This window comes from Anomaloglossus baeobatrachus, chromosome 10, assembly GCF_048569485.1.
Source record: "Anomaloglossus baeobatrachus isolate aAnoBae1 chromosome 10, aAnoBae1.hap1, whole genome shotgun sequence".
NCBI lineage: Eukaryota > Metazoa > Chordata > Amphibia > Anura > Aromobatidae > Anomaloglossus > Anomaloglossus baeobatrachus.
Genome location: NC_134362.1, coordinates 206756583 through 206784355, shown reverse-complemented (window position 1 = coordinate 206784355; position 27773 = coordinate 206756583). Strand labels below are relative to the sequence as shown.

General features: G+C 48.7%; 1 protein-coding gene across 1 annotated transcript in view; it reads left to right on the top strand.

Moving 5' to 3' along the window:
- The window catches only part of LOC142254860 (fatty acyl-CoA hydrolase precursor, medium chain-like), a 40565-nt gene extending 13122 nt beyond the window's left edge, over positions 1–27443 (top strand). Inside the window, exons 5-13 of the mRNA XM_075326203.1 lie at positions 10723–10876; positions 16249–16362; positions 19454–19549; positions 22958–23098; positions 23251–23328; positions 23420–23567; positions 24174–24323; positions 26238–26310; positions 26416–27443. Coding sequence (XP_075182318.1) covers positions 10723–10876; positions 16249–16362; positions 19454–19549; positions 22958–23098; positions 23251–23328; positions 23420–23567; positions 24174–24323; positions 26238–26310; positions 26416–26602 — 1141 coding nt within the window. The 3' untranslated portion in view covers positions 26603–27443. The remainder of the gene's footprint in view (positions 1–10722; positions 10877–16248; positions 16363–19453; positions 19550–22957; positions 23099–23250; positions 23329–23419; positions 23568–24173; positions 24324–26237; positions 26311–26415) is intronic.
- The last annotated feature ends 330 nt before the right edge of the window (positions 27444–27773 follow it).

Below are 27773 nucleotides of genomic sequence, written 5' to 3'. Positions count from 1 at the left end.
AGTCAGCTCCTCCACTACTACCTCACTCCTCTCCTAACTCTCAAAACTCTTCTCCCCTCTTTTCCCGCCTCCAGGACTGTGAACTCCTCAGTGGGAGGAGCCAACTGCCTGGCTCCACCCCACCTGGTGTGGACATCAGCCCCTGGAGGGAGGCAACAAGGATTTTGTGTGTGCGGCTGATGTGCCTAACTGGGGTGTGGGGTGTGTTGTTGCAGAACCTGTGACGTCCTGGCTTGTCCAGGGCGCCACATATGTACACAGTGACTGCAGCAGCATAATAGTGAGTGCAGCTCTGGAGTATAATACAGGAGGTAACTCAGGATCAGTAATGTAATGTATGTACACAGTGACTGCACCAGCAGAATAGTGAGTGTAGCTCTGGAGTATAATACAGGAGGTAACTCAGGATCAGTAATGTATGTACACAGTGACTGCACCAGCAGAATAGTGAGTGCAGCTCTGGAGTATAATACAGGAGGTAACTCAGGATCAGTAATGTATGTACACAGTGACTGCACCAGCAGAATAGTGAGTGCAGCTCTGGAGTATAATGCAGGAGGTAACTCAGGATCAGTAATGTATGTACACAGTGACTGCACCAGCAGAATAGTGAGTGCAGCTCTGGAGTATAATGCAGGAGGTAACTCAGGATCAGTAATGTATGTACACAGTGACTGCACCAGCAGAATAGTGAGTGCAGCTCTGGAGTATAATACAGGATCAGTTATCTTTATGTACATTTATTTAATGTATTTTGTAAGACAATGATCCCTAACTCCAGGCCTCAATGCCCACCACCAGTGAATGTTTTCAGGCTTTCCTTAGTATTGGGCCTGTTTCACATGTCAGTAAAAAACACAGACGTTTTTCACTGACGTGCTAAAAGCGCCTATGTCCCTCCATGTATTGTGATTCATGGCACACGTCAGTTGTCCATGTACAATTCGTGATACGTTATCTGTACTCTGTGATTGCACATGGCGAGATACTCACCTGCCCCCGTTCCTGCTGTGCGTGGTGCTGAAGTCTCCCGCGATGCAGCATCCGGCCGCTGTGTCTCACACCTCTGCAGCTACTTCCGGGTCGGATCTAGCTGCATACATGAATATGCATGCAGTAATGAACCGGCCAGGAAGAAGCAGAGAGCAGCGGCCGAACACAGCATTGCTGGAGAAGGTGAGTATGAAATGCTTTTTATTTTCAATGCACGTTTTTTTCTGGCACGTGTTTCACGGATTACACCATAGTGTGGTTCGTGGGACGTCAGAGATGCCAGAAAAAAACGGACTTGTCTCCGTGCGGCAATCACGGATACGCATGTACGCCGCACGGAGTCGCGGTCAGTCAAAAATCACTGATGTGTGCACAGACCCATTGATTATAATGGATCTGCATTAGTGATGAGCGAGCATGCTTGTCACTACTCGGTACTCGCACGAGTATCGCTGTACTCGGGCTGCTCGGCGGGGACCGAGTAATCTCGCGATACTCGTGCTGTACTCGTGGTCTTCATTTCTGCATGTTGGCGCTCTTTTGAGAGCCAGCCCTCATGCAGGGATTGGCTGGCAGACCACTGCAATGCCACAGCCCTGTTAGTTGTGGAATTGCAGTGATTGGCCGGCCTGCACAGCGTCACCGAGCCTTTATATAGGCCGGCGCGCTGTGCTCTGCTCACAGCCATCCAGACAGTGAGTGCAGGGAGAGTGTCGCTGATTCAGGGAAAGCTTTGCGGCCCTTTATAGTTAGTTCCGGAGCAGGGCTGCAAACAGTGTGACCAGAAGTCCTTCTCAGGACTATTCTAGTTGTATACAGGCAGGCAGGGTATAGCCAGGTCGGAGTACAGTAGCAGAGTCCTTCTCAGGACTATTGTTGCTATATACAGGCAGGGTATAGCCAGGTCTGAATACAGGCTAGTGACCAGAAGAGTCCTTGTCAGGACTATTGTAGCAGTATACAGGCAGGCAGGCAGGCAGGGTATATAGCCATTCCTAGTGGTGACCGTATACCAGCCTTCATCATATCTGGGGCTGGTGTACACAGTGTAAAACAGTCCAGATAGTGTCAGACTTCTCAGTAATTGTCGCTCCTAAAAACCAGTTAGGTTCTTATTGCGTCCGTGCTTGCATTTAAAAACAGCACGTGTGTGGCAGTCGGTGGCAGCGTACAGGTGCGCGTTTTGCACAAACTATTATATAACGCACAAGTCTAGTGTATAATACACGTCAGTCAGCAGTGTCTGATAGTGTCAGACTTCTCAGTAATTGTCGCTCCTAAAAACCAGTTAGGTTCTTATTGCGTCCGTGCTTGCATTTAAAAACAGCACGTGTGTGGCAGTCGGTGGCAGGGTACAGGTGCGCGTTTTGCACAAACTATTATATAACGCACAAGTCTAGTGTATAATACACGTCAGTCAGCAGTGTCTGATAGTGTCAGACTTCTCAGTAATTGTCGCTCCTAAAAACCAGTTAGGTTCTTATTGCGTCCGTGCTTGCATTTAAAAACAGCACGTGTGTGGCAGTCGGTGGCAGCGTACAGGTGCGCGTTTTGCACAAACTATTATATAACGCACAAGTCTAGTGTATAATACACGTCAGTCAGCAGTGTCTGATAGTGTCAGACTTCTCAGTAATTGTCGCTCCTAAAAACCAGTTAGGTTCTTATTGCGTCCGTGCTTGCATTTAAAAACAGCACGTGTGTGGCAGTCGGTGGCAGCGTACAGGTGCGCGTTTTGCACAAACTATTATATAACGCACAAGTCTAGTGTATAATACACGTCAGTCAGCAGTGTCTGATAGTGTCAGACTTCTCAGTAATTGTCGCTCCTAAAAACCAGTTAGGTTCTTATTGCGTCCGTGCTTGCATTTAAAAACAGCACGTGTGTGGCAGTCGGTGGCAGCGTACAGGTGCGCGTTTTGCACAAACTATTATATAACGCACAAGTCTAGTGTATAATACACGTCAGTCAGCAGTGTCTGATAGTGTCAGACTTCTCAGTAATTGTCGCTCCTAAAAACCAGTTAGGTTCTTATTGCGTCCGTGCTTGCATTTAAAAACAGCACGTGTGTGGCAGTCGGTGGCAGCGTACAGGTGCGCGTTTTGCACAAACTATTATATAACGCACAAGTCTAGTGTATAATACACGTCAGTCAGCAGTGTCTGATAGTGTCAGACTTCTCAGTAATTGTCGCTCCTAAAAACCAGTTAGGTTCTTATTGCGTCCGTGCTTGCATTTAAAAACAGCACGTGTGTGGCAGTCGGTGGCAGCGTACAGGTGCGCGTTTTGCACAAACTATTATATAACGCACAAGTCTAGTGTATAATACACGTCAGTCAGCAGTGTCTGATAGTGTCAGACTTCTCAGTAATTGTCGCTCCTAAAAACCAGTTAGGTTCTTATTGCGTCCGTGCTTGCATTTAAAAACAGCACGTGTGTGGCAGTCGGTGGCAGCGTCAGGCTCCACGTTGTCCCTGGATAGAGACGTGCATGAGGGCCTGTAAACCTGAAGTGCCCATTGGAAGGAAGTGGGTCTATTGTAGTATAGCCCTTAGGCAGGGCAGCCAAAAATTGGGAGGCTCCACGTTGTCCCTGGGTAGAGACGTGCATGAGGGCCTCAAAACATTGTTCCCATTGCAAAGGAGCGGGTCTCCTGTCGTTGTAATGTCCATTCTGCAAAGAATGGGCGAAAAAATTTACCACTGGGGGTATACCTGAAACAAAGGCCTAAGTATTGCAATTTGTAACGGTCATCATCATGGTGGCGCATGAGGAGAAGGAGGAGCAGTCCAGCGATTATCCAAAGTCCAGAAGTGTGTACCCATGGGTGAGTGGAGGTACATGGCAAACTTTAAATTCCGCTCTCATTTGCTGGTGGTGTGGTGAAGTCTGGCCCAATCCAACCCTTGTTCATCTTGATCAGAGTCAGCTTGTCAGCATTTTCAGTTGACAGGCGGGTGCGTTTATCTGTAATGATTCCACCTGCGGCACTAAAAACACGCTCTGACAAAACGCTAGCAGCAGGGCAGGCCAGGACTTCCAAGGCGTAGAGAGCCAATTCATGCCACGTGTCTGTCCAGCTTGGATACCCAATAATTGTAAGGCACAGAGGAATGTCGGAGTACAGTTGTTTGATCTGCAAGGTACTCCTTCAGCATCTGGGCAAACTTAGGATTTCTTGTGGCACTACCCCGCACCTCAGGGGCTGTGGTACGTGAGGGGCTGAGAAAACTGTCACACATCTTAAAGACTGTTCCCCTACCTCTGGCGGATTGGACTTGTGCCTCTCTCGGCTGTACGCCTCGGTTGTCCACTGATTCATGACCTATGCCGCTAGCGTTTTGTGAGGGGAATGCTTTGCCTACTTCCGTGACTATGGCCTTCTGGAACTGCTGCATTTTGCCTGACCTCTCCGCCTCGGGAATAAGAGACATAAAGTTCTCCTTTTAGCGTGGGTCTAACAGTGTTACCAACCAGTAATGATTGTCGGCCAAGATGTTCTTAACGCGAGGGTCACGAGACAGGCAGCTTACCATAAAGTCAGCCATGTGTGCCAGACTCTTAACAGCCATCACTTCAGTATCCTGACCAACACGATGACTGAACATGCTGTCCTCCTCCTCCTCATCATCTACCCTGTCCTCTGGCCAGCCACGCTGAACCGAGGATATGACTGCATGTCATATCCTCAATTTGGCCAGAGAGTTGCTCCATGTCTTCATCCTCCTCCTCGTCATAGTCCTCCACTGCACGTTGTGATGAGACGAGGCTGGGCTGTGTGTTATCATTCATCACCCACACCCACTACTGTTTCTTGCTGAAACTCATCGCGCTCCGCCTGCAATGCATCATGTTTGTTTTCTGAGCAGAGACCATTTTAGAAGGCAGAGAAGCGGTATGGTGACGCTAATAATGTCGTCATCGCCGCTCACCATCTTGTTGTAGTCCTCAAAGTTTTGGCGGATGGTGCATAGGTCGGACATCCATCTCCACTCCTCAGGTGTTATGTGTGGAGTTTGACCCATTTCCCGACGGCTTAGGTGATGCAGGTACTCAACAACTGCCCTCTTCTGCTCACATATCCTGACCAACATGTGCAGAGTTGAATTCCAACGCGTGGGGACATCACACACCAGTCTGTGTGCCGGAAGATGCAAACGGCGTCTTAAGCCGGCAAGGCCGGCTGAAGCAGTAGGTGACTTTCGAAAATGTGCAGACAGGCGGCGAACTTTTACCAGCAGATCAGACAGCTCTGAGTATGACTTTAGAAACCGCTGAACCTCGAGGTTGAGCACATGGGCCACGCATGGAACATGTGTCAGCTGGCCTCGCCTCAAAGCCGCCACCAGGTTCCGGCCATTGTCACACACCACCTTTCCTGGCTTTAGGTTCAGAGTTGTGAGCCAGTGATCTGCCTGCTGTTTCAGAGCTGTCCACACCTCTTCTGCATTGTGGGGTTTGTCACCTATGCAGATTAGCTTCAGCACTGCCTGTTGCCGCTTCGCCGAGGCAGTGCTGCAGTGCTTCTGTGTCGCCCTGGACAAGCCAGGGGCCACAGAGCACAACACTTAAACACCCCACACTCCCTGCAGGCATATCATAGTCAAAACACAAAATCCTTGTTGCCTTCCCCAGGGGCTGTTGTCCACACCAGGGTGTGGAGCCAGGCGGTTGGTCTCCACCCACCGAGGAGGAGGGAAAACACAGGCAGTGAGAGTTAAGCTAAGGAAGTGGAAGGAGGAAAGTAGTAGAGAGGAGAAAAGTGACAGCAAAGAGCCTGAAGTTGGTCCGGGTGTGTGGCCCGGACAGGACAGCAAGGTTGGCAGGATGTGGTGACCGTCTGCAGTGGAGGCCGATTGGAGTCTGCCGTAAGGACCGTGGACGGGTGGTGACCCGGCCGTACCGGACCGGTATACAAAGAGAAGCCAGCACCATTGGCAGAGGACTTTCGGATCCCGGCAAGGCTTGGTGTCGCCGTGAATTTGCCAAATCCGTTATTGAAGGGGACCTCAGGGTTTCCAAACAGCCAAGTCCAGATAGAAGGCAACCGTACAACCGTGAAGGGGAGACACAGCCACCGCCAAGGGCAACCGTCTCCCAGGGCCAGCGCCTGTGGGCAAAAGGGGCTCCTCCGGCCCATATCCAGGTCAGGGAGCGGGTTACCGTTGGGAAACCATCACTACCAACACTTAACTTAGGTGCAGGGAGAGACAGTCATCACTAACCTGCAGGGAGGAACAACCGCAGCCGTCCGAGTGACCCGTCCATCCAGCCACTTGTTTTACCCTGAACTGTGTCATCATCATTGGGCTGAGTGAGTACCTCCGTGCCGTGCGGCACAGCGCTGCCCCTGCGACCATGCACTTCATCAGGCCCCGCAACCCGCCTGTCATCCATCTCTACCCCATCACCAGGCCCCGGGACAACCAACCCCCCTACCCACGGAGGGGAGAAATAACAACAAAGCTGCTCCCTGTCACAGGCTCCCGGGATCCCCGTCCAGAGCAGCGGTGGTGTCCACACAATCACCACAACCGTGGGTGGCGTCACGGACAATATCCCCAAAACCCAAACCACCCCTTTTCACTCACGGGCGAGTAGCGCCGCTCGAGTCCCCGGGATCCGGCCATCGCTCGAGCCAACGAGCAGCAGCAGCCGTAGAGCTGCGTCAGCCGGACCCGAGCAGTGGGAGAGCGCACCGTCCCCTCCTCCGCCAGCGACACTTCCAGCTTGGGACTGGTGTGGAGGGTAAAGTGGATCAGGATGCGCAGGAGGAGGAGGAGGCTGAGGAGCATGACATTCCGGAGCTGTAAAGTGTGTGTGAAACCCTGACTGAGGTAGGGCCTGCAAAACTTGGTGTGTGAAGGACGTGTTCCGTCCCTCGCTCAGACTGGGTCCCAGCTTGCACAATATTAACCCAGTGTGACGTCAACGAGATGTAGCGTCCTTGCCCACATGCACTTGTCCACGTGTCTGTGGTTAGGTGGACTTTGGCTGAAACAGCGTTGTTCAGGGCACGTGTGATGTTTTGTGACACGTGGTTAGTTATGCAATGCGGGGACGGCACACAGGGAGAAATAGTGGCGTCTGTGGACCGAGTAACGTGGGACAGCTGCCACCATCAGTTCGCGGAATGCTTCTGTCTCAACCAGCCTAAAAGGCAACATTTCCAGCGCAAGCAGTCGCGAAATGTTAGCATTTAGAACTGTGGCATGTGGGGTGTTGGCAGTGTATTTGCGCCTGCGCTCAAAGGTTTGCTGAATGGATAACTGAACGTTGCGCTGGGACAAGGACGTGCTTGATGATGGTGTTCTTTCTGCGTAGGCAACTGCAGGTGCAGGAGTGGAGGAGGCTTGTTCGCAGGCAGCATGGACAGGGGATTGGCTCGCATGCACAACCAGCGAAGATGTAGCAGTGACATCAGCAAGCACTGCTCCTCGACTCTGTTGTACTTCCCACAAAGTCGGGTGCTTGGCTGACATGTGCCTGATCATGCTGGTGGTGGTCAGGCTGCTAGTTTTGGTACCCCTGCTGATGCTGGCATGGCAGGTGTTGCAAATGGCCTTTTTAGAATCATCTGGAGCCAACTTAAAAAACTGCCAGTGTCAGAGTTCCGGGTTTTCCAGTTTTCTTTTGAAAGAGCTTGCCCTTTGTTAACATGGAGTTTTCTGTTCTGTTGCCCTACTTCCTGTCCATCTGTTTAAAAGCCGCCCCTAAAGCTTAGTCCAGTGCCTGAGTATACTGCTTCCTGTGTGCTCCTGCCCTGCTGCTTTTGGTTCCTGATTGTTATTCGGATCCTCTTGGAAAACAACCGACACCGACTCTGGACTTCATCTGGTATCATCTAGCTGTACCTGGACTCCGTTTGCCGTCTTTGGTCGGAACTTCTGCCCGGTTCCTTCCGTTTAATACCACTCTGGACTCACATCACGTACAGACATTTTTCGACTTACCTATTGCCCTTTTGTGTCCCGGCTGCTGCGCATTTAGGGCTTCTGGGGTGATTGCCAGACAGTCCCTGTATAGGGGTTTGCTGTTGGTGGTCTCCCTGGGGGAGTCCGGTGCGCGGTCCCGGGAATTCCCTTTCGCTCAGTCCCTGGAAGGTATTTCCTGTATTTATGTTCTACTGTGTTTTTGTTCCGTTTATGTACATATTTGCTGGTTGCATATTATAAATGTCTTGCACCAAGAACTCGTCTCTGGTTGTCATTGCCCTAACGCAATCGAAATCCTCAATACATACAATAGTATTACAGCCAGACTCGGGAAGACCTAACATTTGTACAGGCACCTTGTGTCGTGTTTTTCCGGGGAACAGTTGCCTGACGTCTGCCTGGGGCCACCACTCTGCTTCTTACTGCCTGTTGGGATGCTACGCCTCCCTCCCCCTGTGCACTGCTGTCCTCGCTCTGCATATCCTCCTGCCAGGTTGGGTCAGTTACTGGATCATCCACCACGTCGTCTTCCTCTTCCGCACCCTGCTCCTCCTCCTGACTTCCTGACAATTGTGTCTCATCATCGTCCACCCCTTGTTGAGACACGTTGCCAACTTCGTGAGAACGTGGCTGCTCAAATATTTGTGCATCTGTACATACAATCTCGTCATGGCCCACTTCAACAGGAGCTGGCGAGAGGCCAGAATTTGTGAATGGAAACGTGAACGAACAGCTATTCCGAGTGTCCAAGTGTGGGATCAGTAATGTCCGTGGACGTGTACTCGGCCTGGTGGTAGGAAGGAGGATCAGGTTCTGAAATGTGCGGTGCAGTATCACGGCTACTGACACTTGACCGTGTGGAAGACAGAGTGTTTGTGGTGGTGCCAATCTGACTGGAAGCATTATCCGCTATCCAACTAACAACCTGTTGACACTGGTCTTGGTTCAAGAGCGGTGTACTGCTGCGGTCCCCAAGAATTTGGGACAGGACGTGCGAGCGACTAGATGTGGCCCTTTGTTGTGGCGAAATTAGAGCTTGCACACAACCTCGGTGTCTGCCTGCACCACCATCACGTCCACTTCCTTGTTCGTTGACAACGCCCTTGCGCATTTTGCAATGCTGTGCTGATGTGTATTCACTAGACTTGTGTGTTATATCCAAGTTTTTGCAAAACTCACACAAATGCAGCGGAAAGCTGCCACCAACAGGCACACACGTGCGGTTTTTAAATGCAAGCACGGAGGCACTAAGAACCTAACAGGTCTCTATCCAGGGACAACGTGGAGCCTCTCAATTTTTGGCTGCCCTGCCTAAGGGCTATACTATAATACACCCACTTCCTTCCAATGGGCACTTCAGGTTTACAGGCCTTCATGCACGTCTCTATCCAGGGACAACGTGGAGCCTCCCAATTTTTGGCTGCCCTGCCTAAGGGCTATACTATAATACACCCACTTCCTTCCAATGGGCACTTCAGGTTTACAGGCCTTCATGCACGTCTCTATCCAGGGACAACGTGGAGCCTCCCAATGTTTGGCTTCCCTGCCTAAGGGCTATACTATAATACACCCACTTCCTTCCAATGGGCACTTCAGGTTTACAGGCCTTCATGCACGTCTCTATCCAGGGACAACGTGGAGCCTCCCAATGTTTGGCTTCCCTGCCTAATGGCTATACTATAATACACCCACTTCCTTCCAATGGGCACTTCAGGTTTACAAGCCATCATGCACGTCTCTATCCAGAGACAACGTGGAGCCTCCCAATTTTTGGCTGCCCTGCCTAAGGGCTATACTACAATAGACCCACTTCCTTCCAATGGGCACTTCAGGTTTACAGGCCTTCATGCACGTCTCTATCCAGGGACAACGTGGAGCCTCCCAATTTTTGGCTGCCCTGCCTAAGGGCTATACTATAATACACCCACTTCCTTACAATGGGCACTTCAGGTTTACAGGCCCTCATGCACGTCTGTATGCAGGGGCATTGGTGAACCTCACAATTTAGGACTGCCCTGGCAAAGGAAAATACTACAAAGACTCACTTCCTCAAAATGGGCACATTAGACTCAAGAGGCCTTCATGTACGTCTCTTCTCAGGGACATCGGAGTGCCACACAATGTTTTCACGTAAAATCTTTCATGTATTAATCTCAAAAAGTAACATACACCAGCTCTATCTCACTATTGGGTATGTGCCCTTAACATTTCCGCCATGAAAAATCATTTTGGGGTCATTTTGGAAGGTTTTCTGATGAGTCCGTAAAAATGGCGTAAAACGCGGACAAAATTGTTCACAGCTGTGACTTTTGAGTGATAAATGCTTCAAGGGGTCTTCCCCATGCTGTTGCCATGTCATTTGAGCACTCTTCTGAGACTTTTGTGCCATTTTTAGGGTTTCTCCATGCTGCCGGGAGGTCATTTCACAAAAATACTCGGGTCTCCCATAGGATAACATTGGGCTCGTTGCTCGGGCCGAGTACACGAGTATCTTGGGAGGCTCGGCCCGAGCTTCGAGCACCCGAGCTTTTTAGTACTCGCTCATCACTAATCTGCATATGTCCGTGATTCTGGTACGTATAAAAACTGCCACATACGTACCAGAATCACTGACGTCTGGTGTTGGAGTCCTCACCTGTGTATGTGATTAAACTATCATCTGTGCAATACTAAGGAAATCCTGAAAATATGCGGTGTTGATGGGTCTTGAGGACTGGAGTTTGGGGGTCCTGCAGAAAGGGACAGATATTAGTTTCAGGCTCTGTTTCTCTATCACATTTGTTTTTTTTTCAGTACTGGAGATAAGCAATTACCTGGCAATTATGGATTTCTGGACCAAGTTGCCGCCCTTCAATGGATACAGGAAAACATTGCAGATTTTGGGGGTGATCCCAATTCTGTCACTATATTCGGTGAATCTGCCGGAGGGATCAGCGTCTCCGCTCTTGTAAGTTCAATATAGTGTGTGTCACGTTATCGTCCCTGGGATTAAAGTATTTGTCTGCTCATTGACTTCATATAGGGGTCTTTTTTTTAATCAGATAACTTTATATTAACCTTTTCAACATCCAAACATAGGTGCATTTATAACATATCGAAAGAAGCCGCCTCATCCCTACTGTGACCCTAATAACAGGGCCAACATATTCCGCATCCCTCACCATTAGGGTGTGTTCACACAAGGCATTTTTGCTGTGTTTTTTTTGGCATGGTTTTTGCATTGGTTTTATGCAAATCCATGCTAATATACCGCTGCCTTCACAGTCCCAGCAAAGTCTATGAGATTCCAGTAAGCTCATGCGCATGCGCGCGCACACACACACACATATATATACACATACACACACACACACATACATATACACACACACATACATACACACACACATACATACATATACATACACACACACATACACACACACACATACATATACACATACACATACATATACACACACATACATATACACACACATACATATACACACACACACATACATATACACACACACATACATACACACACACACACACACACACACACACATATACATACACACACATATACATGCACACACACATATACATACACACACACATACACACACACATACACACACACACACACATGCACACATACATACACACACACACATATACATACACACATACACAGACACACATATACATACACACACACACATATACACACACACACATACACACACACATACATACACACACACATACACACACACACACATATACATACATATACACACACACACACACACACACACACACACACACACACACACACACACACTGGGTGCGGTCCCCTCCAATTTTGATACCCAGCCATGATAAAGCTGGGAGCTGATATTTTCAGGCTGGGGAGGCCCATGCTTATTGGGCCCCAGCCAAAATATAGCAGCCTGCAGCCGCCCAGAATTGTCGTATTTATTAGATGTGACTATGTGTCGCCCTGGGCAAGCCAGGGGACACAGGTCACAACACCACCACACCCCACACTCCAGGTAGGCACACCTGCTAACCAGAAATCCTTGTTGCCTTCCTCCAGGAGTCTGTGATGCACACCAGGGGGTGGGCCAGGCGGTTGGCTCCGCTCACCAAGGAGCTCACAACTCTGGAGGCAGGAAGTAACCAGGCAGTCAGAGTCGAGGGAGAGAACTGTCAGGGAGGAGGAAGTGGAAGGAGTGAGGAGTAGCCCAAGCAGGGGCTAGAGTAAACAACCAAGAAGTGAAAGTGGAGGAAAGAAAAGGAGTAAAGGAGGAAAGCAAGAAGTGGTGACAGCGCAGAGAGTGTGCAAAGCCTGAGAGCCCAGCTGTGTGTAGGGCTAGAACAGCAAGGTCAGCGACGGCGGTGACTGTTTGGAGGGGGACAGTTTGGAAGTTCCTGGAAGGACCCCGTTGGCTGTGTGCCCGGTGGTCTGGAGCAGTGTTCCGAAGGACAGTCAGCACCAGGGCAGGGGCCTCTCGGACCCCGGCAAGGCTAGGAGTCGCCAAATTTGCCAAATCCGTCAGTGACGGGGACGCAGATCCCCCAGCAACCAAGTCCCGATTGACGGCAACAGCCCGACCATTACCGGGGAGACACCGCCACCGCCAGGGCACCAGTTTCCCCAGGGCCAGCGCCTGCGGGCAAAGTGTAGAGCTCCTCCGGCCCAGATTGCAGTCGGGGAGCGGGTAACCGGAGGGAATCCACCGCTACCATCAGACAACATAGGTGCAAGGAAGAGAAACGTCACCGTCACCTACCGGGAGTGCAGGTGCAGCCGTCTGTGGGACCGTCCTACCAGCCGTTGGTTTACCGTACAGACTGTGTCCGTGTGTCAGGCTGAGTGAGTACCATAGTGCCGCAAGGCACAGCGCTGCCCCCGCGTCCCTGCGCCCTCCAGGCCCTACACTTCACATCTCATCACCGGGCCCCAGGATCACCAACCCCTACCCACGGAGGGGCAACACAACACCTGGCTGCTCCGCATCACCATCCCCGGGACCCCCACACTGAGCACTCACGGGCGAGGAGTGTCGCTCGAGACACCCCGGGATCCGGCCCACGGCTCGAGCCACCAGGAGCAACTGCCGGACCCGAGCAGAAGGGGTGAGCGCGGTGTGCTGACACCCTCCTCCCCGCCCGCGACAACTATCCCAGAACTTTACCCGGCTCTTCCCGATTGCCCTGGTGAGGTTGACTTCAGGGTAATAAGGGGTTAATTTCTGCTCACAGCTGCCCATAAGGCCTAGATTAGTAATGGGAGGCATCTATTACTAATCTGTAAGTGAAAAGAAATAAAGATAAACACCGAAAAAATCCTTTTATTTCAAATAAAAGACATAAAACACCCTTTTTCTCCACTTTTTAAACCCCAAAAATATCCCTGAAGGTCCGACGTAATCCACACGAGGTCCCACGATGATCCCGGCTCTGCTACATATGAAGTTACATCGAGCAGCCATAGAACATGATCGCCTTCTGTAACTTCAGGCAGAGACTGAGCCTCAGCAATCAGAGGTGACGTCACCCAGGTTAGTTGCAGTCACAGCTGGAGGTTCCCACAGTCCTCCACCTGTGTCCACAGGTAACCTGACCTCAGAGTACTTCATTAAACTTAGTGACTTCACCTCTGAGTAAGGGAAAAGAGGAAAGAGAGAGGGGAAAAAAAGGTAGGGGGATGGAGGCATGGGAAGGGAAAGCCGGAGGTCAGAAGCCAGGGGATACCGTCAAAGTCAGGGGCATGGGCAGAGAAGGGTAACAAAAGTCTGAGTAAGGGAGGCAATATCAGAACAGCAAAACTCACGGGAGCCAGAGAACTCACTGCAGAGCAGGAACTACGACTGGCAGCGTTCTGAGTGAAGTTGCTTTCTAATGAAGCCAAGCACTCACTCGGAATGAGGCGCCTGAACACAGGCCCCTCCCCTCACCAGCGTAGGACCGTGACATGGATCATAATACAGAACATTGGCTCTGCTGTAGAGCAGAGCACTGCGGATCATGATGTAGCGCCGCTGAAACCATCAGGATGCTACAAGGTTCTGCATCCCCACAAAGATGCAGGGCCTACCCCCTTAGGGACCCAGAAAAGCAGTGCCGGTACCAACAAAAAGCCAGGTAATCACAGTTTTCCCCAACAATCCCCCCATACAATGGTACATAGTTAGGGTGGGACCAATGGATGGCCGCCTAGAGGTGGAGCCAGTCCAGTCCACTAGTTGACCAGGTGGGAGGGGCAGACTGTGGAGAGTAGTCAGTTGAGAGTTGACAGCAGGAGTGTGAAGGTGGAAGCAAAGTGACGTCCTGACTCGGGTCGACGGTGACCTGGTACCCAGGAGAGGTGGTTGCCGGTGGAGTACTCCCGGAACTATGCACCGACGTGGTACAGGACCCTAGGACAGGAAAGAGCTCCAGGCCGACCTGTTTAAACCTGCACAGCGAGGGGACCATCAAGGACCTCACTGACCCTAAAGAATCTGAAGATTCAGTAGCAAAGGCAGAACCGGGGACAGGACCAGAGACTCCAACCCCACAGGGTTCTCGCTACCGTCAGGCGGACAGAAGTGGACAAACCACAGAACGGGGACCCCCAGTGTTCTATACCATGGGGACCCTCTTACCAGAGACAGGTGCAGGGGAAGAAGGTACCAGAGAACTAAACTGGCACTGGGACGAAGGGGACCTGGAGGTGAAACCAGCCGGCCTCGGGCAACCAGTCAACATCTACCAGCAGTGAGTAAACCAGTTGCATTGAATACCTGTGTGGACTACCTTCTTCTGATGCCCACCGCACCATTCACCCGCTGGGGCAATACCCTACTTGCGGAGGGACTACCATACTAGCTGCAAAAACCATCAGCCCCAGTAGAGACATTCTGCAGCGACGACTCCCTGCATATAGCCGCAACACCGCAAGTGGCGTCACATGTGAACATTATCATATTCTCCCCTATAAATATCCCCATTACAAACGGAACCGGGTAACGGCCACCACCCCGACACTCCCAAGAGAGACACTGCCCGGGACCGAGTACCCCATATCCCCGGGTGCTACAATGACAACATTCATCATCAGACATGTAACATACATGTGACCTGATAGGGGTCCAACATCCGTTAGTATATTATATTCAACTTAAGCATAGAAGAGTCCAAGCTGTGTAAGCAGAAGTTTCATACAAAGGGGAGGCCATGTGTATCAGTCAGGTCTCGGGGGTCCGCAGCGTCTTCTCATATCGGTCAGGTCTCAGGGGTCCGCAGCGTCTTCTCATATCAGTCAGGTCTCGGGGCTCCGCAGCGTCTTCTCATATCGGTCAGGTCTCGGGGGTCCGCAGCGTCTTCTCATATCGGTCAGGTCTCGGGGCTCTGCAGCGTCTTCTCATATCGGTCAGGTCTCGGGGCTCCGCAGCGTCTTCTCATATCGGTCAGGTCTCGGGGCTCCGCAGCGTCTTCTCATATCGGTCAGGTCTCGGGGCTCCGCAGCGTCTTCTCATATCGGTCAGGTCTCGGTGGTCCGCAGCGTCTTCTCATATCGGTCAGGTCTCGGGGGTCCGCAGCGTCTTCTCATATCGGTCAGGTCTCGGGGCTCCGCAGCGTCTTCTCATATCGGTCAGGTCTCGGTGGTCCGCAGCGTCTTCTCATATCGGTCAGGTCTCGGGGCTCCGCAGCGTCTTCTCATATCGATCAGGTCTCGGGGGTCCGCAGCGTCTTCTCATATCGGTCAGGTCTCGGGGGTCCGCAGCGTCTTCTCATATCAGTCAGGTCTCGGGGGTCCACAGCGTCTTCTCATATCGGTCAGGTCTCGGGGGCCTGCAGCGTCTTCTCATATCGGTCAGGTCTCGGAGATCCGCAGCGTCTTCTCATATCGGTCAGGTCTCGGGGATCCGCAGCGTCTTCTCATATCGGTCAGGTCTCGGGGGTCCGCAGCGTCTTCTCATTCTGATCCAGCCAGGTGAGCGCATCTTTAGGAGCGTCAATGGCTAGTATTTCTCGCCGTCACCGTCAGCCTCGCCTGGTATAGCATACAGTAGGGGACTCAGATTTGGCGCAGTCTATGCTTCATGTCCTGAAATTGACTTCTCTGTTGCACCTCAGTAGAAAATCTGGGAATAGAGACACGTTATGTCCTTTAATGGGTAAATTCGAGCAGTTCACTTTGTTTACTATGTTCCTATGATGTTAATTGATAAATTACACATCAATGTTCAAAAACTGTGTAAAAAAAATATATAAATAAGAACAATAAATGAGTCTAATCCACAGGATAAAAGCCAAAATAACCAAGATTGTCTCCTCTTCTAGGTGGTGTCTCCTTTATCCAAAGGTCTGTTCCACCGCGCCATCGCAGAGAGCGGGAATGTGGCCATGAAAAGCCTGGTGGTCAGCGCGTCTGAAGACCTCCGCCACGTCCAAAATGTAATTATAACCCCCCACCCAGAGAGACATTACACCCGTGTGTGAGCGGTTACATATTATTAGAGGTTGGGGGAGGGATGTGCGACCGAATAAACGTTACAACCTTTGTAATCGTGGCCTCTGACCCTCCTATTTCTACTGTATTTGCCAAACTGAGAAACAAGATAAAATTAAAGGGGGGACTCCGGGGAGATAAAAAAAATCTTCTACTGTCCCTGCCCCTCTAGAGGGGAGAAGGAGCAGCAAAGAGCAAATCCATTATCCCCCCCCCCCCCGAATTACAGGTAGTGCGAGGCTATGGAACAGCATTAGTATACTAGCAAAATACCTACGGCTTCACTATCAATAAATATATATACAGTGAAGGAAATAAGTATTTGATCCCTTGCTGATAATGTAAGTTTGCCAATTGACAAAGGCATGAACAGTCTATAATATTAAGGGTCGGTTAATGTTAACAGTGAGAGAATATCCAAAATAAAATCCAGAATATCACATTGTATAAATTATATAAATGTCTAGTTTGTCAGAGGATCAAATACTTATTTCTCTCTGCAAAATGCAAATAAATTTAGATAACTTATACAATGTGACTATCTGAATTTTATTTTGGATATTCTATCTCTTTCTGTATAAACTATCCTCCCCTTAAAATTATAGATTGTTCATGTCTTTGCTAGTGGGCAAACTTACAAAACCAGGTGGGGATCAAATAATTATTTCCTTCACTATGTATGTATGTATATATATATATATATATACGGTGTATATATATATATATATATATATATATATATATATATATATACGGTATATATATATATATATATATATATATATGGTGTATATATATATATATATATATATATATACGGTATATATATATATATATATATAGCGGCAATAGAAGATTTTTTCTTTGTCGCTCCATTGGGAGACCCAGACACTTGGGTGTATAGCTTCTGCCTCCGGAGGCCACACAAAGTATTACACTTAAAAGTGTAAAGCCCCTCCCCTTCTGCCTATACACCCTCCGTGCATCACGGGCTCCTCAGTTTTTATGCTTTGTGCGAAGGAGGCTGACATCCACGCATAGCTCCACATCTTAGTCAGCAGCAGCTGCTGACTATGTCGGATGGAACCCGACATTCATGGCACGGTCTCAAGATCACAGAGCTCTGGCGGCAGACGCCTTAGTTCAGGATTGGTCGCAGTTTCAACTCCCTTATGTGTTTCCTCCTCTGGCACTGTTGCCCAGAGTGTTACGCAAGATCAGGGCCGACTGCCGTTGCGCCATCCTCGTCGCTCCAGACTGGCCGAGGCGGTCGTGGTACCCAGATCTGTGGCATCTCACGGTCGGCCAACCGTGGGCACTACCAGACCGACCAGACTTGCTGTCTCAAGGGCCGTTTTTCCATCTGAATTCTGCGGCCCTCAACCTGACTGTGTGGCCATTGAGTCCTGGATCCTAGCGTCTTCAGGGTTATCTCAAGAGGTCATTGCCACTATGAGACAGGCTAGGAAACCAACGTCCGCCAAGATCTACCACAGGACGTGGAGGATATTCTTATCTTGGTGCTCTGATCAGGGTTTTTCTCCCTGGCCTTTTGCCTTGCCCACTTTTCTTTCCTTCCTTCAATCCGGATTGGAAAAAGGTTTGTCGCTCGGCTCCCTTAAGGGACAAGTCTCAGCGCTCTCTGTGTTTTTTCAGAAGCGCCTAGTTAGACTTCCACAGGTACGCACGTTCCTGCAGGGGGTTTGTCACATCGTTCCTCCTTACAAGCGGCCGTTAGAACCTGGGATCTGAACAGGGTGCTGATGGCTCTTCAGAAACCACCTTTCGAGCCAATGAGGGATATTTCTCTCTCACGCCTTTCGCAGAAAGTGGTCTTCCTAGTAGCAGTCACATCACTTCGGAGAGTGTCTGAGCTAGCTGCACTGTCATGCAAACCCCCCCCTTTCCTGGTGTTTCACCAGGACAAGGTGGTTCTGCGTCCGGTTCCGGAATTTCTCCCTAAGGTGGTATCCCCCTTTCATCTCAATCAGGATATCTCCTTACCCTCTTTTTGTCCTCATCCAGTTCACCAATGTGAAAAGGATTTGCACTTGTTAGATCTGGTGAGAGCACTCAGACTCTACATTTCTTGTACGGCGCCCCTGCGCCGCTCGGATGCACTCTTTGTCCTTGTCGCTGGCCAGCGTAAAGGGTCACAGGCTTCCAAATCAAGCCTGGCTCGGTGGATCAAGGAACCAATTCTCGAAGCTTACCGATCTTCTGGGCTTCCGGTTCCCTCAGGGCTGAGGGCCCATTCTACCAGAGCCGTGGGTGCGTCTGGGCTTTGAGGCACCAGGCTACGGCTCAGCAGGTGTGTCAGGCAGCTACCTGGTCGAGCCTGCACACTTTCACGAAACACTATCAGGTGCATACCTATGCTTCGGCAGATGCCAGCCTAGGTAGGCGAGTCCTTCAGGCGGCGGTTGCCCACCTGTAGGAAGGGGCCGTTTTACGGCTCTATTACGAGGTTTTACTTTACCCACCCAGGGACTGCTTTTGGACGTCCCAATTGTCTGGGTCTCCCAATGGAGCGACAAAGAAGAAGGGAATTTTGTTTACTTACCGTAAATTCCTTTTCTTCTAGCTCCAATTGGGAGACCCAGCACCCGCCCCTGTTCCCTTCGCGCTGTTGTTCTTTGTGTACACATGTTGTTCATGTTGAATGGTTTCAGTTCTCCGAAATTTCTTCGGATTGAATTTACTTTAAACCAATTGATAACTTTTCCTCCTTCTTGCTTTTGCACCAAAACTGAGGAGCCCGTGATGCACGGGGGGTGTATAGGCAGAAGGGGAGGGGCTTTACACTTTTAAGTGTAATACTTTGTGTGGCCTCCGGAGGCAGAAGCTATACACCCAATTGTCTGGGTCTCCCAATTGGAGCTAGAAGAAAAGGAATTTACGGTAAGTAAACAAAATTCCCTTCTTTTGTGATCTCCCCTGACTACCCCTGTAAATGAGGGGGGGTGTCAATTAAATAAAGTCACCCTGAACTGTCTGTATGTGATATATTGATATAAATCCATTCTTTCTGTGCAGGTGATAACGCAGTTATCGGGCTGTGATCCGGCCTCCATAGCCGACTGTCTGAAGAAGAAATCAGAGGAAGAAATTTACTCTATTACCAAAAAAATGGTAGGTGTCGTGCTCACTACAACAGTATCACCGCCCGGGGGACTATTAGGACAATATTTTAGATCCAATCGCTCTATTTCTACTAATTATCCATTTCTTTTTTTGTTTATTAAGGTTTTTCCTTCTGCTGTTTCCTTTTTTTTTTTTTTATTTCATAGCTATTTATCTGCCAGGATCATTATTGGTGTAGACATTTAGTGATGTATATTGTTAGGCGGGCTTTGCACACTACGACATCGCAGGTGCGATGTCGGTGAGGTCAAATCGAAAGTGACGCACATCCGGCGTCGCAGTCGATATCATAGTTTGCAAATCCTTTTTGATACGATGAACGAGCGAAAAAGCGTCGTTATCGTATCATCGGTGCATTCTCCGACATTTCCATAATGCCGGTGCAGCGACAGGTACGATGTTGTTCCTCGTTCCTGCGGCAGCGCACATCGCTGTGTGTAAAGCCGCAGGAGCGAGGAACATCTCCTACCGGCGTCCCGGCTGCAATGCGGAAGGAAGGAGGTGGGCTGGATGTTTACATCCTGCTCATCTCCGCCCCTCCGCTGCTATTGGCCGCCTGCTGTGTGACGTCGCTATGACGCCGCACGACCCGCCCCCTTAGAAAGGAGGCGGGTCGCCGGCCAGAGCGACTTCGCAGGACAGGTAAGTGCATGTGAAGCTGCGGTAGCGATAATGTTCGCTACAGCAGCAATCACAAGATATCGCTGCTGCGACGGGGGCGGGGACTATCGCGCTCGACATCGCAGCATCGGCTTGCGATGTCACAGCGTACAAAGTACCCCTTAGTCTCGACAGCTGTGCAATTGTATGGAGCGAGCTCAGAAGCAGGCAGATGCCAGTTGTGCTGTACAGCCAGCACCTTAATATGACAGCACAGATCAGAGCGAGCTCCGAGCGCTGCTGCCTAACCACTTAAGTGCAGCGGTTTCTCTCTGACAGAGGCATATAAGTCTCATGTTCCCATGTATTGACCCCATTCCTATGAAATTATCTTGGGTGTTCATGGATTGCTGTAACAGCCTGGGGTCTTCTGAAGACCCCCCACCCCTCACCACCATCCTATTTCTCCTGAAAATCTCCGGCACAAGTTGGGCTTCATAAGAGACCAAGACTTTCACTGTATACTGTAATACTGAATCATTGCAGTATATAGATAAATCGATCAGGCATTCAAAGGTACAAAACCCTTGGAGAAAGTAAAAAATAAAGTTTACAGTAAATATAAAAAGTTTAGAAAACATAAAAAGAAAATTAAAATCCCCCTTCACCCATTTTCTTGATTATAAACTAAAAGCGATAAATATAATAATCATTGGTGTCGCCTCGTCTGCTAAAGTCCAAGATATCAAATATCAAAGTATTTGACCTTGAAGATAAACACAATAAAGAAAACCAATCCGCTCCAATTCTGGATTTTTATTGCTGCAGCTCCTTTAAAAAAATGCAATAAAAAGTGATTAAAAGATTGTAAGGACCAAACTATGTGCAATAACCGTGCAGATCACTGTGGAAACAAACAAGTCCGTACAGAGCTCCACTGATTAAAGATAAAATGAAAAAGTTACATACTTGGAAAATGGCGACACAAACCAAATATTTGTTCTTTACAAAATTCTGCATTTTTTTCACTATTTAAGGTGTCTATCACACATCAGTGAAAAACACACATTTTTCATGGATGTGATGAAGGTGCGTATGGCGCTCCTTGTGCTGTGATTTTGGAACACGTGTGTTCTCCATGTGCTATCCGTGAAAGCACATGGAGATCAAGAGGTTTTTATTCACCTGTCCCTGGCGCTGCTGTCTGTGGTGCTGATGTCTCCCGCTCTCCGGTCACACTTGCTTCTGGGTCCGCGGTGCAGTGAATATTCATGAGCATAATGAGCGGTCCTGGAAGCAAGTGACAGCAGCGCTGGAGACAGCCGAGTATACAAATTTTTTTTCAAAGACACGTGTTTTCTCCGGTGCGTGTCACACTGACGTCACACCGCTGTGTGGTCTGTGTAAATGTAGCACCGCACGGGGCAGGTGGTTAATCTACTCGTTGCCAGGCTGTTGACAGTCCGGTCAGGCGATGTCACGGTTGGCCTTGCCCTGTTCAGTTTCCCCGAGGCATACAGTAAATGGTGGGGAGATGGGGTGAATAGGAATGTCAGTGGTGACGCCATCTGTGGTATGCAGCCAAGGATTAGCCGCCGCTGCAGGGTTCTTCAGCGGGGCAGATGTTTGGGTGTAGCCTAGATGGTGTCGCTCTCCACAGGAGGAGCAGGCCATGGGAGGATGGCAGGGGTGGCAGTCCCAGGGTGTGCTGGAGTGCAGGGCGACGGCAATTAGAGTCAGAGTCAATAGATGCAGGTTACAGATATTTACTTACTGATTCAATGCCGCACCCCGGGTACTGGTCTTTGCCGTGACAGGCTCTGGTCGATATCGGGCAGGTTAGATGTTAGGTGGTCGATCCCGGGCAGGTTAGATGTTAGGTTCGGTATGGCAGTCTGTCGGCCCTTGATGCGCTTTGTAGTGCGGGTCCCTTTGGCTTGAAGCTAATATGGGTCCTCGTGTACTAGGTAGAGTACTGTTCCCTATGCCAGTAGCGTGGATTTCCTTGAGTCTGACCATGATCTAGGCCCCGGAATCCTAGGTGCCACTTGGCTCTGGAAACTTGTAGCAGTCAGAGCGGCATTAAAGCCCTACGTCCGGCAGAGTCTGATGGTACAACGTGGAATAGTACCACCCTGAACAGTGACGGCCCCGGGGGAACTGGCTCGGTATCCCCACAGCGACCAAGAAAACTCCTATGTCAAACAAGATCCATCAATACCGGGCTCCTTTCCTCCCGATGTCTCCAACCTGCCCCTGGTCTGGCCGATTCTACCCGGAGAAGCTCTGAAGCACGCTCTCCGGGTGACCGTGTTCTTCTGTGTCCCAGACTAATCTGAGGTAAATCTCTCTCTGCTCATGTACTTTCCCAGTGCTCCCCCACATGAATCACAAAGCTGGGGAAGTCCCGTTGTTATGGCAATCACCTTCAGCCTAATTAGTGGAGAGCACCTGCTGTATGACCCATTTTCTGACTGTGTGGTGTAAGTGAGACATACCAGACATTAACCTCCTCATACCCGGGATGGATACTGTGCCTTAAATGAGACACAGTACCCTGTGGCGACCGAGCCTCAGGGGCGCCATATAAACATCAGTGCTGCCGGAGTAAAACGGACTTGTCTCCGTGCGGAAGACACGGACATGGACACACGGTCCGTGAGAAATCACTGATGTGTGCGCACACCCATTCATTTTAATGGGTCTGCGTATGTCCGTGAGGCCAGTACATATACAAATGCACTTACCCACTGATCCATCACAATATTCTGTCTCATGTCCTGCCTGTCTCTGCAGGGCATGCTGTTTCTTCCTGCCTGTGTGGACGGCGTTTTTCTACCAAAACCAGCGATGACGATGTTGGCTAACAAGGAAAGTAACCGGGTCCCGTTCCTCATGGGAATGAACAATCAGGAGTTCGGTTGGATATCTCTATCGGTAGGTGGATGTGTATACCAGCACACCACAATATGGCGGCCACATATGTTACATGAAGACCAAGGAAAGGGGTCACAAATACATAGAGAAAAGTGGCAACCAAATGTAGCAATGCCGACTATTTGCATCTAATACTATATTTTTGTATCTAGCTATTAAACGTAACGGGAGTAAGAGCCGGAATGACGCGGGAGACTGTGATGACGAAGCTCCAAAATCTTCCTTTGCTGGTGAGATAAGATGAACACGGAGCATTTATTGTCCAATTAATTATCAATAAAAAATAATTTCTGTTCTTTATATTACTGTTATTGTTTTTAGACTCTGAGCCCAGAAGCCATTCCTCACATTGTTGAGGAGTATCTTGGTGACATCAATGATCCAGTGGAAATTCGCGACAGATTCCAGGATTTGTGTGGCGATATCATGTTCGTTATTCCGACTCTAAAAATTGCAAAATACCATCGAGGTACGAGCCCGTCACATTGTAGCCTAGACATGCTGGGAGTTGTAGTATTACTTGATTGTGGGGAGGACATATTATTGGTGCAACCTGTGTGTTCACATATGGGCTCTAGAGGTCAAGGAACCCATTTCCACCTGCAAAATAGGCTGAAGATCTGAAGCCTCTGTCACTCCAGCTCTATTACTCGCCTAACTCCGCCTCCTTCTGCTTGACTGACAGCCTCTATCCTGTGTGATTTAAAGCAAAGGGCCCTTCAGTCAAGCAGCAGGAGAAGACGCTGCTAGGCAGGGAATAGAGCTGGAGTGACAGAGGCTTCAGATCTACAAATAGCCTCATTTTTATATCCATAATAAAAAATATTGACACCCCCCCATAAGTGTCCATATAATATAATAAAGCAGTAGGGGCGGCCGTGCTGGCTGAGGACCCTCACAGATACCTTCTGTTTTGTTCAGTGGCTCGAAACCTCCACAATGCCCAGGAGATGACTGTCCCCAATCTCACGTAGGAACAGCAGCAACACGCGCCGAGCATCATCACTAGTGACATATCACAGATTGTACAATGTCATGATGCGGACACACGACTCTTGGTCTTATTTCTCCTTAGATATGGGGCTCCCTGTGTATTTATATGAGTATCAGCACCCCCCGAGCTTACTAGCTGATGTGAGACCAAACTTTGTGAAGGCCGATCACAGCGACGAGCTCGTTTTTGTGACCGGAGGACCCTTCCTGAGGGATGGCGTGTTATACTCTGGTGAGTCAATAAACACAAACCTCGGTGTTATCCAGTATCCGGCTGAGAGCTCAGCATGTTTCCTATACAGAGGAGCACTGCAAAAAGTAAGCCTACAGTTGTGCTCAAAAGTTTACACACCCCGGCACATTTTTTGCTTTCTTGGCCTTTTTCCAGAGAATATGAATGATAACACACAATCTTTTTTTCCACCCATGGTTAGTGGTCGGGTGAAGCCATTTACTGTGTTTTCCCTTTTTAAATCATAATGACAACCAAAAACATCCAAATGACTCTGATGAAATGTTCACACACCCCGGTGATTTTAGCTGATAACATGCACAGAAGGTGACACAAATGGGTGTGAATGGCTAATTAAGATAACATCCTCACCTGTGACCTGTCTGCTTGTAATATGTGTGTGTGTGTGTGTGTGTGTGTGTGTGTGTGTGTGTGTGTGTGTGTGTGTGTGTGTGTGCGTATAAAAGCTGAGTGAGTTTCTGGGGTCCAGACAGACTGTTGCATCTTTCAAGAATTGTCAACGGATCTACGGGAAAAGATAGTTGAAATGTATAAAACAGGAAAGGGATACAAAAAGATGTCTAAGGAATTGATTGTGCCAGTCAGCAGTGTACAAACTGTGAAAAACAAATGGAAAATCAGGGGCTCTGTAAAAAATAAACCATGATCAGGTAGACCAACAAAAATTTTGGCTACAACTACCAGGAAAATTGTTCAGGATACAAATAAAAACCCACAAAGAACATCAGCTGAAGTACAGGACTCACTGAAAACTAGCGGTGCGGCTGCTTCAAGATGCACAATAAGGAGGCACTTGATGAAAAATGGGCTGCATGATCGAGTCGCCAGAAGAAAGCCATTACTGCACAAATGCCACAAAGTATCTCGCCTAGAATATGCCAAACAGCCCAGAGACAAGCCTCCAAACTTCTGGAACAAGGTAATTTGGAGTGATGAGACCAAAATCGAACTTTTTGGCCACAACCATAAATGTTACATTTGGAGAGGTGTCAACAAGGTCTATGATGAAAGGAACACCATTCCTGCTGTAAAACACAGAGGTGGATCACTGATGATGTGGGGATGTGTGAGCTACAAAGGCGCAGGAAACTTGGTCAAAGTTGAAGGAAAGATGAATGCAGCACGTTATCAGCAAATACTAGAGGCAAATTTGCCCTCATCAGCCCGGAAGCTGCGTATGGGACATACTTCGACGGTCCTACATGACAATGATCCAAAACACAAGTCGACCTGTCATTGGCTACAGCAGAAAAAAGTGAAGGTTCTGGAATGGCCATCTCAGTCTCCTGACCTCAATATCATTGAGCCACTCTGGGGAGAACTCAAGCACAGCGCAGTTCATGTAAGAAAGTCCAGGAATTTACAGGAAATGGAGGCACCAAGAAGAATGGGCAGCTTTACCATCTGACCAAGAAGAATGGGCAGCTTTACCATCTGACCTAGAAGAATGGGCACCTTTACCATCTGACCAAAAAGAATGGGCAGCTTTACCATCTGAAAAAATAAAGAGCCACATCCACAACCACCACAAAAGACTTCAAGCTGTCATTGATGTTAGAGGGGGCAATACACGGTATTAAGAACTGGGGGATGATAACTTTTCATCAGGGTCATTTGGATGTTTTAGGTTGTCATGATTTAAAAAGAGAAAACTCAGTAGTTTGACAATAAATGGCTTCACCCGACCACAAACCATGAGTGGAAAAAAAAGATTGTTATCATTTATAGTCTCTGAAAAAAGACCAAGAAAGCAAAAAATCTGCCAGGGTATGTAAACTTTTGAGCAGAACTGTACTGTGTGGTTTACTTTTATTTCACAAATTTGCCCTATCGTGGAGGAATCCTTTATTCCCTCATGGACTCGGCCTCCGTCACTGATGTTTTCTTTTTCAGGACATGCGACCCAAGAAGAGAAAGTCCTGGCCAAAACCATGATGAAATACTGGGCAAACTTCGCTCGTACCGGGTAAGATCATACACTAGACAAGAATAACTGCACATTGGCTGCAGCGGCGTCCCCTCAATATCCCGCCCAATAATAATAGTAATCACGCAACATTGTTTTCTGCAGGGACCCCAATTCTCCTGGTCTGACAACATGGCCGGAGTACGGCGCAGACGAGCGCTACCTAGAGATCAATTTGAAGCAGAAATCGTCTTCAAAACTGAAGGAGGAAAAGTTCCGGTTCTGGACCGAGATCCTTCCAAAGAAACTTCACTCCAAAATGGTGGATGGCGATGATCGCACCGAGCTGTAGAATTGAACCAAGAAGTTTCTACATCGGAGAAAAAAAAACGCACAATATGAGGAGGGGCCCGAGGTGCGGGGAACCCCGAATCATAGCCACGCAGTAATTTTTTCTGTTTTTTTAATTTTACTGTTATCAAATCTTAATCCTTTTTTGTGTACATTGAGCCTCTGTCTTCTAGGATATAACTATTTGAGTCGACAGATCAGTGACACCCTACAGTTATCCCCTAAAATACCAGTGGCCTCCCACAATGTCAGAAAAACCCTTCTGCTGAAATACTCTGTATATTAGAGACCCTGTTCCTTCCACAAAGCCACTCTGTCTGTGATCTCACACAAGGATAGCACGGGTCTGTCTTCATTTCATGTTTGTGGTATCCATCTTGTCTTATAACTCCTGTATCATGGTGATCAAATAACACTGAAGTTTCACATCTCGGTTCCTGCCCCTTTAGTCCCTATTGGCTCTTATTTCGGAGGGAATTTTGCTTTCTCAGGCACCATTAATAAAGGAGAAGTCCTGAGTACACCATACAAGGCTGTGCTGTATTGATTTCCCGACAGCTCGTAAAACAAATATTATCAATTTGGAGATCAAAAGGCAAAAAAGAAAGTGGAGCCAGAAGAAGGACCAGATACACATTATACCATCCGGATCTACATTGAGAGTGGACGCACCAGAAAACGTAAAGCTCAGAAGCTTATTCTTACATTCTTGCTTTATGTTTTCTGTGAGCTTGGTGCTATTCTATTCTGGGTGATTTTGCATTGAATCGTCTGGTCCAAAAATCAGAGAGTTACCTATGCTTTGTGAACCGTGTGCATGTGCTGGGATTAGTCTATGAATGTGAAATATAGCGATACTCGTACTTGGATGATTACTAGTGTTGCTGTGTCTTGCTTGGCTATAGAGAAGGATCAGCTCAAGAGCAAGGGTATCTTGTAGTCTATTTACTGTTTTTTGTGTTTATTTATGATGCATTGATTTTGTCCTATACCTAGATTTAAAGAGATATGTTAATAATTTTGACAATTTTTTTTTTCCCAAAGATCCCTTTATCAACAGTGATCTCCACCGAACTCCGGGAGCCTCACAACTCCTCTTTTTGGAGCACTAAAAGGCTCTATAAATGTTTCATTAGTGACATTGACTTTATTAAATCCACTAGTATTAACAA